Below are 15,340 nucleotides of genomic sequence, written 5' to 3'. Positions count from 1 at the left end.
CCGCCTGGGCCCTCAGAGGCCGCCTCTGGCCAGTGCAAGGAGGACCCTCATAGCTTTGACCTGGGGTGGGCTGGGCCTCCCTCTTCCTCTGGTCCCACTGAATATGGTATGAGGACAGGCAAGCAATCCAGCAGCCAAGTTTAGAACCAGAGGTCAAGTCCAGATCCAGAGGTCAAGTTCAGATCCTGAGGTCAGGTCCAGAACCCGAAGTCCCCAGGTGCCTCTGAAAGCAGCCTGCAATCCAAATACAGCTGAGCAACTCTGAGTCTTACAAATTCCTTCAGAGTTAAGAGCACGTGAAATAGGAGGCTGGCAAGACCCCTTGTGATGAGGACAAAGCCCAGACTCCCCGCGTGTAGGCTGTGTGTGCTTTACGGGGCAAGCTCTCCGACTCTCCCCAGGGGCCTATTTTGTTGTCAGTATTGATGACTTTTAAAGCGCCTGTTGCATGCTCGGCGCATTAGAGACATTTGGGAAAGGTTAGAAACTGCTTTGCACTGTTCTCCATAATTAGGCTGTGGTTTGCTATTTTGAGCAACAAAGGTCATCCTGGTTATTCCCAAACCTCACATCTCTGCATGGCCTGCACCCACAGCCTGCTGGGAGAGGAGGCTCCTCCCTAGTCTGTCCTTGCAGAGATCCTCTCCCAGGAGCAGCTGTTCTGAGATACCTGCCCTGAGTATTTGCAGCATTTCACGTTCCTAGCTCTGGCCTCTTCATTCCTCCTCCTCAGGTGAAGCTGTACAAAAGCGAGAACCTGGACAACCCCATCCAGACAGTGTCGCTCGGCCAGTCTCTCTTCTTCCACTTCCCGCCGCTGCTCAGAGATGGGGAGGTAACACTGGGGGTGAGGGAAGGCGGGAAGGGCGGCTGCTCCTTTCCTTTCAGTGACCCACTGGACTGTTCAGTTTGGGAAGAGCTCTTCTCTCATCCTCTTCTTTTGTTTGTTTTTGTGCCGGTCCTGGGACTTGAACTGAGAACCTGGCACTCTGGCTTGGTTTTATTTTCTGCACAAGGCTGGCATTCTGCCACTTGGGTCATACCTCTACTTCCTGCCTTTTGCTGCCTAAATGGAGAGAAATCTCTTGGGTTTGTCTTCCCAGGTTGGCTTCAAATCACAGTTCTCAGATCTCAACCTCTTGAGTAGCTGGGATTATAGGCAAGAGCCGCAGGCTGCTTCTTGTCTTCTTGATATACTGCTTTGCAGAAGCATAGACTTTCTGATTAAAAGGGTTAGTCTCTGGTCAAAGGAATCGGCTCTATATGGTTACGTTTTAAGCACTGTTGTTTTATAAAATTAGTACATATTCATGGAGGAGATTTTGGAAAAAAGAACAAAACAAACATAACCCATCATCCAGAAATTTCTTCTACTAATACGTTGATTGCCATTGCTTGGGCCTTTTTAGTCTTTGTGTGTGTGTGTGAATATTAAAAATATTTACTTCTGCAGTAACTCAAAGCTGGGGTTACTTTGTGCATCATTTTGTAGCCTGTGCTTTCCAGTAAACTGTCTCAAAGCTGTCATTTCCTCCCATGTGCACAGAATTACGTTGTGCTTCTGGACTCCACGCTCCCCCGGTCCCAGTACGACTATGTCCTGCCTCAAGTGTCTTTCACGGCCGTGGGCTATCATAAGCACATCACCCTGATTTTTAATCCCACGGTAAGTAGAGCAGGGAGCTGAGAACAACTTGATGGTGGTGAGAGGACAGTCCTCCCATCCCAGACTCTCAGCACCGAGTCTCTCCAACCCGGGTTCTGTATTCCACATCTGGATGTCCCAGAATGCCTTTCTCCTTCCTGACACTGCTGGGTACTGTTGGGAAATAGTCACCAGGGTAGAATCGCTCATATCAGGGGCTCTGGAACCACTACCCTCCCAACTCCGGTGGCTAATGAGGCACCTAGTATCTGACTCACCCAAACCTGTAAAACAACTGCCACCTTCCAGGAACTACAGAGGACACAAGAGCGTTGTAAATGCCTCTAAGGTACAGGACCACAGTGTGGAACATGCTCTATTTGACAAACGATAAGTGCAAACAGATGGACAGAGTACTCTGGGTGAAAACACACTTGGTCAGCAGTTGAGTCAGTTGCATGGTGGAAATCTGCTCATTCTCCTCTTTATTAAATAGTGGGCCTAGGCACTCTGTAGCCTCATGGTCATCAGATGTTTTGGTCTCAGGATGCCTCTACACTTTCAGATTGTTGAGGAGCTCCAAGAACTTGGGTGTATATGGGCTGTACCTGTCTCTATGTCATGTGACTGATAAACCACAGAATTCGGAAACTTGAGAATCCATCAGCTGGCAGCCCTTAGCAGTTGAGTGTTCAGTGGTCTCAGGAAAAGCCACTGTCCTGTAAGAGAATGACAGTGGAAAAGCAGAGACTCCTCAGTCTTGTTCTGAGAATGGTTTTGGCCTCGTGAACCTCCCTGTACTGCTTTGATACCCTCTACCCTGGTTCATGAGCCTGTTTTCATAGTTGTCCAATAGCTTTTGTTTCCTTTGCAGTGTGAGGGCTTCTTGGGAGGTTTGTGCATGTGACGTGAGATTTCTGGGGCTGTAGCAGGATGGCACTTCTTGTGTCACATCAGTGTCCAGAAGCAGTCTGGGATGGCCCCATTACCCCATGGTGTGGGGGTCCTTGCCCCTTCTCTCTAGTTGCTCTGTTCTAAACATCGCTCTTCTCTATTATGGAGCACCTGGCCAAAAGCTGACTGGCCAGGCAGAGGGAGGGCTTGGCATTTTTCACAAGGTGTTGGCCACTTCCATCCATGTGCTCTTGGCTGGCATTGGGTCCTGTGGCTGCACCTAGCTGCAAGAGAATCTGGGAAGCAAGATCTATTCTACTGACCCAGATAAAAATTAGAAGAAAGAGAACAGCCCCTGGGAAAGATGTAATTGTCTTGATTTTATTTCCTCCTTAGGCTGCAGTGTCTGGGACCAGCCTTTTTAGTATCACTGGGCCTAGAATAGTGGCTCCCATTGTGTCCTTGCTACACAAAGACCTGAATATAGCTAGGACCTGTTTACCTCTTAGCTGCAAGGATTTTTATTGTCTGAGTCTGGCTTCCTCAGGGGCAGTGGACGGGTGGAGGAAGTGTACCCTTGATGGGGCCTCTGTGGCTGAGCTGCAGATATTCTTCATGGAGGTCACCATGGTGAAGGACCCATGAGTGCTGGTCCACATGCTTGCATTTCTCCACTGGATAAAAGAGTTTGGTTCTGGCAGGATCTGAGTGCCTGTGGGGAGTTGGTGTGGATGGCTGGGCGGGTTGTGGGAGTGGACAATGGCAGGCAAGAGGGAAGCGTGAGGCCTCCCTCCCGAGGAGAACCAGTGCGCCTGTGTTTGCAGAGGAAGCTGCCGGAGCAGGATGTTGCACAAGGATCATATATTGCCCTGCCACTGACGCTGCTGGTTTTGCTGGCCGGTTACAACCACGATAAGGTAGGAGGGCAGAGGCCTCCAGGTGGCCAGGGGACCTGGGGGAGGATGCAGCAGAAGTGACAGCGTGTTGGAGACCATAAAGTCCTCATTGCTGTCCCCAGTCCCCATCCACAGGCACAGCCTCCAGTGACTTCTCAAGCCAGCACGTGTGGAGGGTTATGTTGCTCGTAGGGTGGGAAGGCCAGCCTCCCTGGGATACTGACTGTGTCTGGAGGCCAGGCACTGCCACAGAAGGGCCCTGGCCTGGCCTCTCTCACACCCCCTCTCTTTCCAGCTCATCCCCTTGCTGCTGCAGCTGAGCAGTCGGCTGCAGGGCGTCCGAGCCCTGGGCCAGACAGCCTCAGACAGCAGTGGCCTGGAGGACGTAAAGAGACAGGCCAAGAAACAGAAGACCAGGCGCACGTGAGGAGAAGAAGCCCATGTAGCCTGAGTCCTGCCCACGTCCCTTCTGTGACCCTGTCCCTCCTGTGGCCCCTTGTCCCTCCTGTCCCCTGTGTCCCTTCTGTGGACACGGTGACCGGAAAACACCCTTTCCTTGTGTGGCTCCCGTGGTGCAATGCAATGAATGGACCCTCCTGTCACTCTGCTGAGCACAATTTATTTTCTGAGTTGAAGATAATTTATTATTATTATTTTTGTCAGAGAAGTATTTAAGCCATGCTTGTGGCGTGAGAATGTAATTCTTCCCCATGCGTACTCGTTGGTGGGAGGCGCTCCGGCCAGGGTGGGCTGCGGCTCTGTGGAGGGCCCCTTCCCCCACCCCCCCCAGCTTCTCCACCTCCCTCCCCTTTGCAAGAAACGTAGCAGCCTCCGCCCACCGCCAGGAGGCACTGTGAGGAGGGCAGATCAATAAAGTCCCATTCATTTGTGTGGTAGCTTGTTTCTCGGGTGACATTGGTGTGACACACACAGGTGCACAGGTGGAGCCCTGCGTGGAGCAGGTGGGACTGTGACCCCTGTGGCCCCAGGGATGGGGACAACAGACAGTGGGATGTCGCAAATCAAAGGCCTCCGCATCTAAAGGAGGCACATGGCTTAGCTCAGGTGCACCATCACCCTACAGGAGCATGCGCTCTGTTGGCCAGAGAGGCCAGAAAGATGAAGTTTGGGGTGAGTCCCCCAAATTTTAAGGACATATAGCACGATCGTGTAGAGTGGGTGACTGTGAAAGGCTCTGCTTTGTGTAAGATCTGCGGGTATCCATTGATCCTGGCAGTGGGTAGGAAGTCCTGGTAAGAGAAAAAGTAAGGGCGAGGAGGGAGGGAGGGCCAGGCCCTCTGCCCAGTGCGCTGACAGCCTCGTGGACTGGTGCCTGTGGCAGGAAGAGCAAGCTAACACCTGTGCACAGAGGCCTAGGTGGACACGCCAGTACACAGGCTCCCTGGGAGAAGCCCTGGCTCCTGAGCCGCCGAGGAGCTGCTGTGTGGCTGGCAGCTCAGCCCTGGCCTCTTTCATAGTTTGCTGTTACTGCATGAGGAAGGGGAACTGTGTGCAGTTGGGGATCAGATGTGAGACAGAATCCATATCATGTTTCTACTTCCTATTCCTAGTGGACACCCCGAACCATCCCTTTAAATGTTAATGATGCTTTTTATCAGTGCTGTGTAAAAGGTTAAAAGCTTGTGAAAGACAAGCAAATGTCACCATGCTCTGGCCAGTTCCTAGTGCTGTCATGAAGCGGTAGCCTGTCCCCATTGCTGTGGGACACGTCCTCCACTGTGTCCAGCAGGGACTTCCGGCAGCATTTCTGCGTCCATCTGCAAGCTGGGCTTTGCCCGTTGTGTATGGATTCTTGCATTTTCTGGCACTCTCTGGACAGAATTCCATTTTTTTAAATTTTTTTTTGGGGTCCGGTCATGGGGCCTGTACTCTAGGCCTGGGCGCTGCCCCTCAGCTCTTCAGCTCAAGGCTAGCGCTCTACCACTTGAGCCACAGCGCCACTTCCAGCTTTTTTCTTTTTGCTTATGTGGTGCTGAGGAATGGAACCCAGGGCCTCAGGCATGCAAGGCAAGTGCTCTACCACTGAGCCACCTTCCCAGCCCATGGACAGAATTCTTAAGAAAGGAGCAGAGGTTATAAAGATCAACTGTCCCGGAGACTCTGGAAGTGGCAACTTACTGGAACATCTTGTATTACACTTCTGCTTATTAAAATGGCCATAAAAATGGCCCAAAGGCCGGGCTTAGTAGTGTACACCTGTGATCCCATCTACTTAGGTAATAAGCATAGGTAATAAGCTTGATGGTCTTAAGACCAGCCTGGGCAAAAGTGCAAAATCCCATCTGGAAACTAAAAGCAAAGAGCCTGAGGGTGTGGCCCTACTGGTAGAATGCTTGTCTAGCCATTGCTGAGTCTGAGTTCACTCTTCAGGACTGTAAACCCAAAACAGAACTACCCACAAACCTTAACATGGACACCCCAAGGGGCTTCAAGGCAGTCATTACCAGGCGGTCGCTTCCCCTTGCTTCTCTAGGCCTTCTGACACCTACCGGCTCTCAGTGTGGGGTGTGGTTGCTGAGGGGGCACAGGATGGCCTGTTGTGAGGGTCACGCTCTGGAAGCAGCCAGCCCAGCTTGCAAGTGGTGTCTGCAGCCCAGGCAGAGAACACAGCTCTGGTTGACATCTGATGGCTGCCACTTTCTTGTTTCTTGGTAGTCCTGGGGTTTGGATTCAGGGCCTCACGCTTGCTGGGCAGGAGCTCTACCACTTGAGCCACACTCCAGCCCTTTGTTGCCTTGCATATTTTTTTTTTCTTTGCTTAGGATCTGTTGCCTAGGCAGGCATCTCCTACTTAGGCCTCCCTTGTAGCTAGGATGACATGATCACCACCACATCTGGCTCTTCCCTATTTTTTAAATGCTGGTCCTGGAGTTTGAACTCAGGTCGGGGTGCTGTCCCTAAGGTTTTTTGCTCAAGGCTAGTTCTTTTTTTTTTTTCTTTTGCAGAGCTGAGGACTGAAGTCAGGGCCTTACACTTGCCAGCAAGTGCTCTTCCACTGAGCCAAAATCCCGACCCCCTAAAGCTAGTTCTTTACCACTTGAGCTATACTTCCAACTTTTTTTAAAGCAGTTAGTTGGAGATAAGAGTCTAACAGACTTTCTTGCCTGGGCTGGCTGTGAACCATGATCTTGAGATCTTGGCCTTCTGAGTAGCTAGGATTACAGGCGTGAACTATCAGTGACTGGCTTCTCCCCTAATTCTTTACCTAAGGAATCTGTAACAAGGATATATGATTGCACTCTTTATTTTGGAGTAAGTGATGCAACGTCCGACACTGCTCAGCATTTGCTGGGTATTTACCCAGCACACAAATAGACATTGGAGGGGAGACTTCCAACAGGAAGACTCTTGGTTTCAGAAACCCAGCTCCAACTAGCTTGAGCAAAATGGGGCATTTTCCTTTATTCAGTGGAGCAGCGCAGGAGTGTCAGCATTCATGAGCAGTCGGGTCTAGGGTTTCTGTCATTCTGGCTCTGCTTCCTCTGTGTGGATGTTGTACTGCCTGCCCTCGAGGCTCCGAGAGACCACTCTGCCAGCACCGGCCGAGCACATCCTTTAGTGCAGGTGCAACATGCGAGGCTCCATCACCACTAGTGGCAGGGCCCAATGTGCAGGCGACAGGCAGCTGAGAGAAGTCTTGGGAAAGTGGCTTTTGCCAATTTGTTCTGCCTGAGGAAGTCACCACAGTTTGTAGACCCTACAGAAGAACTTCCAGCTTGTAATACCCTATGTCAACCCCAGCAAAGGCGAAGGACCATTGGACAAGCTGCCCACACCTATGACCTATGACCTCTGACACACAGTGCCTGTGATCATCCAAGAGCTGGGTACAGCAGATCATGCCTGTAATCTCAGCACTCAGGAGACCAAGGCAGGAGGATTGTGAGTTTGAGGTTAGCTTGGGCTACACAGCAAGATTGTTTTACTACATCCCCACCCATCCCTTCCCTGCTCCTCTATGAACATAAAATAGCCCAGCATTCAGACTGTGACCAAAGAATTTTTGTCAATAAAGTTTTATTGCAACACGTTATTCATTATGTGTCACTGATAGCTACTTTGGATGGACAATAGCAGAGTTGAGAAGTTGCCATGGAGATTGTATGACCCACAAAATATTCACTGTCTGGTTTGTTACTGGCCGAGGTTTGCCAAGTCCTGGCACAGGGGCAGGGAGAGGTTCTGTCGCCCCCATGACAGCAGGACGTAGGAGGCGCCCCCATTGTGAGGGCCATGTCAGTCTTTTTCCCAACAGAGCCTGACTGGACACAGCCCAAGATGCACTTCTTTGGAACCTAAACGGATCATTAATATTGAATGTTTACAACTCGCTCGCTCCAGTTGATTCAATTTAATTTCTACTGTCTCTGGTCACGGGCGTCTACGTTCAAGGGTCAAGGCTGAAGGTCTTTCTGTTTTCTGAAGCCCCGGAGTGTATTGATTCTGTGAGATGTTCATCTTTCTGAAAAGAGCATTCCCTGACGTGACAGGAGAGATCACACTTTGCTTGTTTGCTGTTCCTTTCCATCTGGTGAACATGATAAAACTGTGACCTGGCGTCACCCAGGAACCCCCGCGCCTCTTGGAAGCGGAACGTCTCTGACTTGGTTTCCTTTTTCAGCTCTTTCAGGTCAGTGGGGAAGGTAGAATGGGAAATACATTTCCTGGCCTAGGAACCAGTCAGATGTGAGTTCGAGGCCTGCCTTCCCGGGGGAGCTGTCTAGTGTTCCTCAGCCTCGGGCTGACCAGCAGCAACAATAGGGGACAATAGCAGCTCTCCAGGGCCAGCATGAGAATCAGTGAATGGCTCTTGTGGGGCCGTGGGCCCAGGGCTGGGTTCATGCCACCATCCCTGGCACTTGGTTGGAGAGCAGATCATAGTGTCTGGTCAGATTGGACAGTACTTGTGTCATGTCAGGTGTTCGGTATTTTGAAAATCATCCCCAGGGAAAGCTAAATGACAGGTCATCATCACAGCTCTACCTGGATCCTTCTATTTGGCCAGCTGTCCCCAACTTGTCCACACCTGTCCCTAGCTGCTGTAAGTGCTGGCTGGCTGACGGCTCCCAGCTGTCCCCTTCTCTGGGATCACCCACAGGGGGAAGCCACCTCACCTGGAAGGAAGGGAGCCATAATCTCAATGACTCATTTATGTGGTCCTATGGAATGACCAGTCCAGTATGACCAGCCAGGATGGATGGACGGATGGATGGATGATGCAGCCCATACTTCACAGCTCCTCCTGGATCAGGCTGAGGCTGGACTTGAGGGACCATATTTTCATTGGCCTTGACCATGCTGTGTCCTGCCGTCCACACTTCTCTCAGAAGCCATCCTTCAACGTTACATCGTCTCTCAAGTCCCCAGTTCTGGCTTTGCCACTGGGAAGGGTTCTCAAGACCACCAGTGTCTGATTTATAGAATGTCATCTTCCTGCGACATCTCAGACTGTGGTCACTCTCTGTGGGGTCTGCAGGCAGGTGACCCAAGGACTTTGTCACACACGTTTTTTTCTCTGACACACACCAACAGGATGCGCATAGACTCCAGGCGCCTGCACACTCCATGGGACCCTGTAGGCTGCGGTATGATCAGCAGAGTGTGTGAGACTGTGTGTGTGCGCGAGGGTACACTTGTACAGTAAGAGGTGACCACAAGCTGCACCTGAGCTCACCTCTCCCTCCTGCTGCTCACGACCCTTCAGGCAGCTGACTGCTGCAGATGAAGAGAGCCTCTGGGAGCCTTATGCATCAGGGCGCTGGCCTGTCCCCGCCATTACTGGGCCTCCTGGCCTCTGCTGGCTTTGAAAGTCTTCGAGCAGCACCATCCAATCTGGGAATGTCTCGGCCTAGGCACCACCCCCACCCTTCGACCATTGCCTATTGCTCTGTGACATATTGGTCCAGCCTGACCCGCCTTGTGTGGATGCCAGGATGAGGTACACTATATCTCTTGGGAAAGATGGGCTGTGGGGGTCAAGTTGGCTCCTGGACCTTGTTTTTACCATTGAGATGTGGAGAACACTGAGTCAGTTACTGGCCTCTGGTGAGCGCTAGACTTTGCCCCCTCCTCTTTTCCCTCCCCAGGGGGTTTGCCCAGGCTAGACCACTGCTGCCTGGGTGATGGGTTGGGAGGAAGATATTAATGTTTGGAGCATTACTGCATTAGCATTCTTGCTTGCAAGTTAGAAACATAGGCCGGATGCAGTAGCTCATACTTGTAATCCCAGCTCCTTGGGAGCTGAGAAGCCATTGCAAACTAGTCCTGGCCCAAAAAGCCTTCACAAGAACTCATGAGACCTCATATCAATCAATAGCTGGATGTGGTGGTACCTGGTAGGAATCTCCTCCTCCTTCTTTCTCAAGATAGCTCCTGATATTAAAACAAGGCTTAGTAGTGACAGAGTGGGTTTAGAGGAGCAACAACCTTGAACTCCACCACTTCCTGGCTGTGTGCTCAGAGACAGGAAACTGCTGTCTCTGAGCCTCAGTTTCCTCCTCATCTGGAATCTGGAGTCAACAGAGAGCTGGGGCTCCATGTGAAGAATCCTTCAGCATTGCCTCTCTTTAGAGTGGTCCAACCTTCCTGCCTACAGCTTCATCTGCTTCCCTTCCATCTTAGAGAACCTCTCTCCAAGTTCAGGAATATCTTTGCTGTGATCCCTGTAGGCATTCTGCTGGTATTGCTACCTTTTGATTCCCCTTCCCATCCCACTTCGGGGAGGTGGTACGAGAATCTCCTCTGAGCCTTCCTGCTTTCTGCGAACAGAGCTCTAGCACGCTGCCAGGCAGGCTGGAGGGACCAAGCACACAAACTGGATGGCCTTCCATTTGCCCCTGAACTCCTGGATGGCAGCTGTTGGACTGTTGTATTCTATTCCTCCAGTGGCTGGTTCCATGTGGGGCACACCAGGTACTCAGCAAATGAAAGGTGAAGGATTTGAGGTGTGTGAGAAGCTTGGCTGTGTAAGATCATTCTTCCCCACCCCTTCCTCCCCCCATCGCTTCACGACTGACCAGATCAGATGAGGACTTTGCAAAATGCAAATGCAGCGCCTCTTGCTGACACATTGAGAATATAACACACAGGATGTACTACGCCCGTGCATGGCCTGTGTCCTCCACGCTGGTCCTGCTTTGGTCAGCAGACTCTCAGGCCTGACTTTAGCTCCCCATTGCGGGGCTCTGGAAATTGGAGGGGTGGGATGAGAGGTAGAGTTCAGCTTTCTCTGTCCTAGTCCTTCAGCCCCCGGGGGGAAGTCACCGATCCCTGCGAGGGAGAGAGCCTCGTGTGAGATGCTTCATCGGCCTGATGCAGCCGAACATTTATCATGTCGTCCTCTCGCTTTTGGTGAGTGGCTTTGACAAAAGGAGCCATTGCTTCAGTTGGTCGGGGACCAGCCACTTCATCTGTCGTACATGTCCGATCCAGAGGCTCGCTCATTCCTCAAGTGCCTGCCTCCTGAGCCGAAGCCATCCATTGCTGGGGAACACAGTGAAATGACTCCTCCTTCTAGGCAGTCGGCTGTTTAGGTCCCATGTGGGCCCAGCGAGGTGAGACGCTTAGAGAATTGGTATTCTGAGAGTAAGAGTGGTGAGCTCCTTGTCACGGGTGTGTGCAAGGAGAGGCTTGCGTGTGCATTTGACGGGGATGCCCCAGGAGGAGGCTGGCATTCAACCTGGCCTCAGGCTGGAAGATTCTGAAGGTTTCTCTCAATATCCACATCTACCCCTCTTCTGTTTCCCCTTTCTCCTGCCCTGCACGGTCCCTCCTTTCTCCCTCTCTAGACCTTGGAGTTCAGACTCCTGGCCCACTGTGTTGAGGGACCCTACTCAATAGCTATGAAATCCTGGGCCAGGGAGCAGATATGGTTGTTCAGCCCATACCACCTGGCTTGTGGTTACACCATGGGAATCAGCAAACATTACAAGTCAAAAGCAAGGTTCAGCACCCTCCCCCCTTAGAAAGCCAGTTGTTCAATATTTTCTACCACCCTGGGCCTCTGGCCTTAATCAGAGACGCTGATTATCACTGAGCTAGGAAGTGTCAGGCTGGCTCCCAGCCACCCAGAGGGCAGGCTGTATGAGATACCTTCTCTCTCTACTCTCCCATTCCATTTCTCCAGAACTATTTTCTGTCCCTCCCAACTAAACTATGTGAATTTGAATCCTTGTCCTCAAATCCTTGCCTCATGTCTGTCTGTCTTCTGGGAGCTTGTGTTGTCTGTCTTATAGCCGGGGTCACACAGCGGCCTGTTGGGGAGATGTTGGTTGAACCTGGCACATTGGAAATGCATCAGTGATCCTGAATGGAGACTGGGTCTAATGAAAATACCCAACACAGCACCCTGGATGTGCTTGGAAAACAAGCTTGACAGTACCTTGTCTGTAGGGAGCATTTGTCCTTCCGCTAAGCTGATTGAGGCAATTGATTCCTTTTGGGTCAAGTACTTCAAATGCCAAAGCAGACCTGATGTCCTTCCGCGTCAAACACCTGTAAACTGTGGCTGACTTAGTTGCTAATGGAATGAAGGGAGTTGCTTTGTGGGACCTAACTGAACCCCATACCAAGATGTGTATGTGCGTTTCCATCTGTCACCTCTGTTAATGCCAGCCTCTTGGTGACTTGGCTTCATTTTGATCTACAGAACAGATACTTGCAGGTGACAGGGAACTAGGAAAGAGAGAGAAAAGAGAGAGAGAAAGAGAGAGGAAGAAATGGTCTTGCACAAAGCCATAGAAGTCTGAGCATGTGATATGTCATCCCATCCTGAGTGATGGAGAACTTTGCTAGTATTGTCTGGAAGGTTCTTCACTACCTTCTAATGTAAGTATGTGTATTTCCACTGAGGTGCAAATTGCAAGCTTCAGAGAGGGGGAGTAACTTCCCCAAGGGCACCCAGCTTGGAAAGAGCAAATCCAATATTCATAACCAGTTCTGACTGGTCACAGAACTTGCTGTCTTTCCTTGCCCCCCGCCCCTCTCCCCCCACTGTGGAGGAATTGTGAGATATAAATTAGGATGGAGGGGTGGAGAGAGAAAGTAGCAGAGTTGACAAACAGGATGAAATGGAAATAAATGTGGATTTAGCCCACCTCCTGCCAAAGCTGTGACTGGGAAATGTGACAGATCACACAAGACCTGCATCCTGAGCGTGGGATGTTTTCAGACTAGTGGTTCCAGAGCATTTGTTAAACACTTTGGATGCGTCTTCAAAGACCTCCTCATATTTCATCCAGGCAGGCTGAGCCACATGCTAATGCATGCTAATATCCCTCGCAGGAGCCCTGGCAGACCGCTGGCTTTGGTCCCTTATTAAAGCTGCATGTGTTCTTCCCGCATCTGGACCAGATGTCCGAAGGCCACAGTTGGGAGGGCCCTTCATCCTCAGCCAACAGCCTTCTTTAGTGATGCCGCCTGGCAAGTTTCCTCCACTATCAAGTGTAATCAATGCTACACCTCCAGTTGGCTTGCCTTCTTGCCGGAACTGCCTTTGCTTGCATTCTCTTTCCCTGCCATTTTGAGCCCATAGTGAAGTCCTGACTCCACTTGCTATGTGTTGAGCTCTGAAGCTATGGTTCCCTGGCCTCGGTTCTCTGGCCACTGGTGATTGGCTCAGACTTCGGTCATATGACCCAAGGAAAACCAATCAGCATCCTTCTTTGGAAGTTTTGAGCTTATGAGTCCGAGAGTCTACAAACCAGTCCTTCTGTAAAGTGGAGGTTCAAATCTCTGGTGGGGTGTTCTCCACCACCACTCTGAGGAACGCTTAGCCCGGTAGGAGGCCCCCACAAGTGAAGCCAGGGTGACTGCCCCTCTCCACCCCCAGACACCCTGCTCCAACCATGGTTGCTTCAGCCTAGGGAGCATGGGATGAACCTGCCTGCAGCTAGCTACTCCAGACAGCGCCAGGCCTGGTACAGACCGGCTTCAATCAGATCCAAAGGACTGCTACCTGTGGGTGGTTTTCAAAGGGAAGATCCTAGAAGCTCCAATAGGGAACTGAATGGGGACACATAAAAGGAAGGCAGCAACACAAGGAATGTAAACTGAGAGAAGTGGGGAGGAGTCTGTGGTAAGGGGAGTGGGCTGGCTCTAGGGACACAGGGATGTGGAAGTGGCAGGTATTTTGTGAGGGGATCGGCCCAGGTGCAGAATAATCTTCTGCGTGAGGTGTGACCCAAATGCATGAAGCCTTAATTAATAAGTTATTATTTTTTTCTGGAAAAGTCAAGCTAAGGACACACACACACACACACACAAGGTTCGCTGCCCAGGGGGACCACAAGGAGGATAGATAGAACTTAGGGTATTGGGGTGATGGACAGCAGTTACCAGTGCTTCCCCAGGTGTGACTGGGGAACTGAGGGAGAGGGCTGACTTCAGAATATTTTTTTTTGGGGGGGTGCCCAGGCTTGAACTCAGGGCCTCATAACCTCTCACCTGGCTTGGTTGCTTATGATTGGCTCCCTTATCACTCAAGTCACGCCTCCAGCTCAGCTTTTTGCCGGTTACTTGGAGATGGAGTCTTTGAGCTTTTTCTACTTCGGGCTGGCTTTGAACCCTGATCCTCAGGGGAAGCCATGGGCGCCAGTTTCCACTTTGTTTCCCTCACAGCTCACCGGCCCCAGGAGGAAGTGCACGCCCCTTAGTGACTCAGCAAAAAAAAGAGTGAAAGCTTGTGATCGACAGGTGGGAGTGTCGTGCTGTGATTGGCTGCGATTGGTCTGAGTACTGGAAGCAGGTCTGTGACTGGTGGGAGGGACAAGCTCATTTGCATACCGCTCTCATCTCGCGCTTTTTCTGGCTATAAAAACCAAGCGGCCGCCTCAGGTCTCCTCAGACCGCCGGGAGCTCCTCAGGATGGACATGGACGCGTTGGACAATCAGGCCCCAGTAATGGTGGTGTTTTTCCTCAGTGGTTATTTCACCTGTGCCACCCATAGAGTGAGCCTAAGGGCTCCTGGCACCCAAGGCTTGAGAGCCTGGCTGCTATGAGTGGTGAATTGCCAAGCGGGCGCAGGGCCACCGACAGCCAAGGCCCAGAGAGGCCTAGTGTGCAGGTTGGAGCCACAGGGCCCTGGGGCGTCAGTCCAGCCATGGGTCCTTGGTCCTGTCAGGGCCCAGAGCCACCAACCCTGAGGAAGCCGCCTTTGCCTACTTTGCAACAGCCATCCAAGGTAGAGCTGCTTCGGTGGCAGCATCGGCAGGGAGGATAGAAGACTCCAGAGAGGGAGAATTGATTCCAGACTTGCACGCCCAAATCCTGCCCGACCTGAACGACATCTGCTCGTGGATTCTTTAGGTAGGTGAACTAATGAATTCACTATTTGTTTAATTTTATTTCTATTTTGGTCATTTTGACAGATCTGGTCAATGGCACCTGCAAAATAATCGGGGAGAGCTAGGTGGCCAGTTATATTTAAACCTGGAAGGGGTAATCAGTTTGAGGCTTGGAAAGAAAAGACTCAGAGCACTTGTTGCCCCGAGGATCTTTCTGGATCCAAGGCACAGGGGGGACTGCCGAGCTGCATTGGCAGCCTCCATGCAGAGGCAGGGCTGGGCCAGACATGGAAGGAGGGCAGCTCCTGCAGACTGACAGGCAGGAGTTGGCAGGGCTATAAATCAAGGCCCCAGGGCTGGCAGGAGTTTCCTTGGAGGCAGGAAGGAGGTGCAATCCAGGACTGATGGATGAGAAGGCTTGGTTGAATCTGAGGGACCCTGAGTGCTTTGCTTTATTTAGCAAGGTTCTCCTTGAGAAGATGGAGGAAAATGAGGTAAGAAGACCAACTGGTTTTATTCTCCAGTGACTTTCTGTACTAGTAAGTTTCATTTGAACATGCATAGGCATGTACTCTGTTTATTTTTGTCATATGTGGCATCT

At 51.3% G+C, this 15,340-nt stretch overlaps 1 protein-coding gene across 1 annotated transcript in view; it reads left to right on the top strand.

Moving 5' to 3' along the window:
* The window catches only part of LOC105981851 (nodal modulator 1), a 35,526-nt gene extending 31,202 nt beyond the window's left edge, over positions 1–4,324 (top strand). The window contains exons 28-31 of the mRNA XM_013011199.1: positions 734–835; positions 1,547–1,666; positions 3,364–3,456; positions 3,731–4,324. Coding sequence (XP_012866653.1) covers positions 734–835; positions 1,547–1,666; positions 3,364–3,456; positions 3,731–3,862 — 447 coding nt within the window. The 3' untranslated portion in view covers positions 3,863–4,324. The remainder of the gene's footprint in view (positions 1–733; positions 836–1,546; positions 1,667–3,363; positions 3,457–3,730) is intronic.
* Positions 4,325–15,340: the final 11,016 nt, after the last annotated feature.

The sequence above is a fragment of the Dipodomys ordii genome, unplaced genomic scaffold, assembly GCF_000151885.1.
Source record: "Dipodomys ordii isolate 6190 unplaced genomic scaffold, Dord_2.0 Scaffold14, whole genome shotgun sequence".
NCBI lineage: Eukaryota > Metazoa > Chordata > Mammalia > Rodentia > Heteromyidae > Dipodomys > Dipodomys ordii.
The sequence above is the reverse complement of the archived record's forward strand: the minus strand, read 5'-3'. Positions and strand labels throughout refer to the sequence as shown.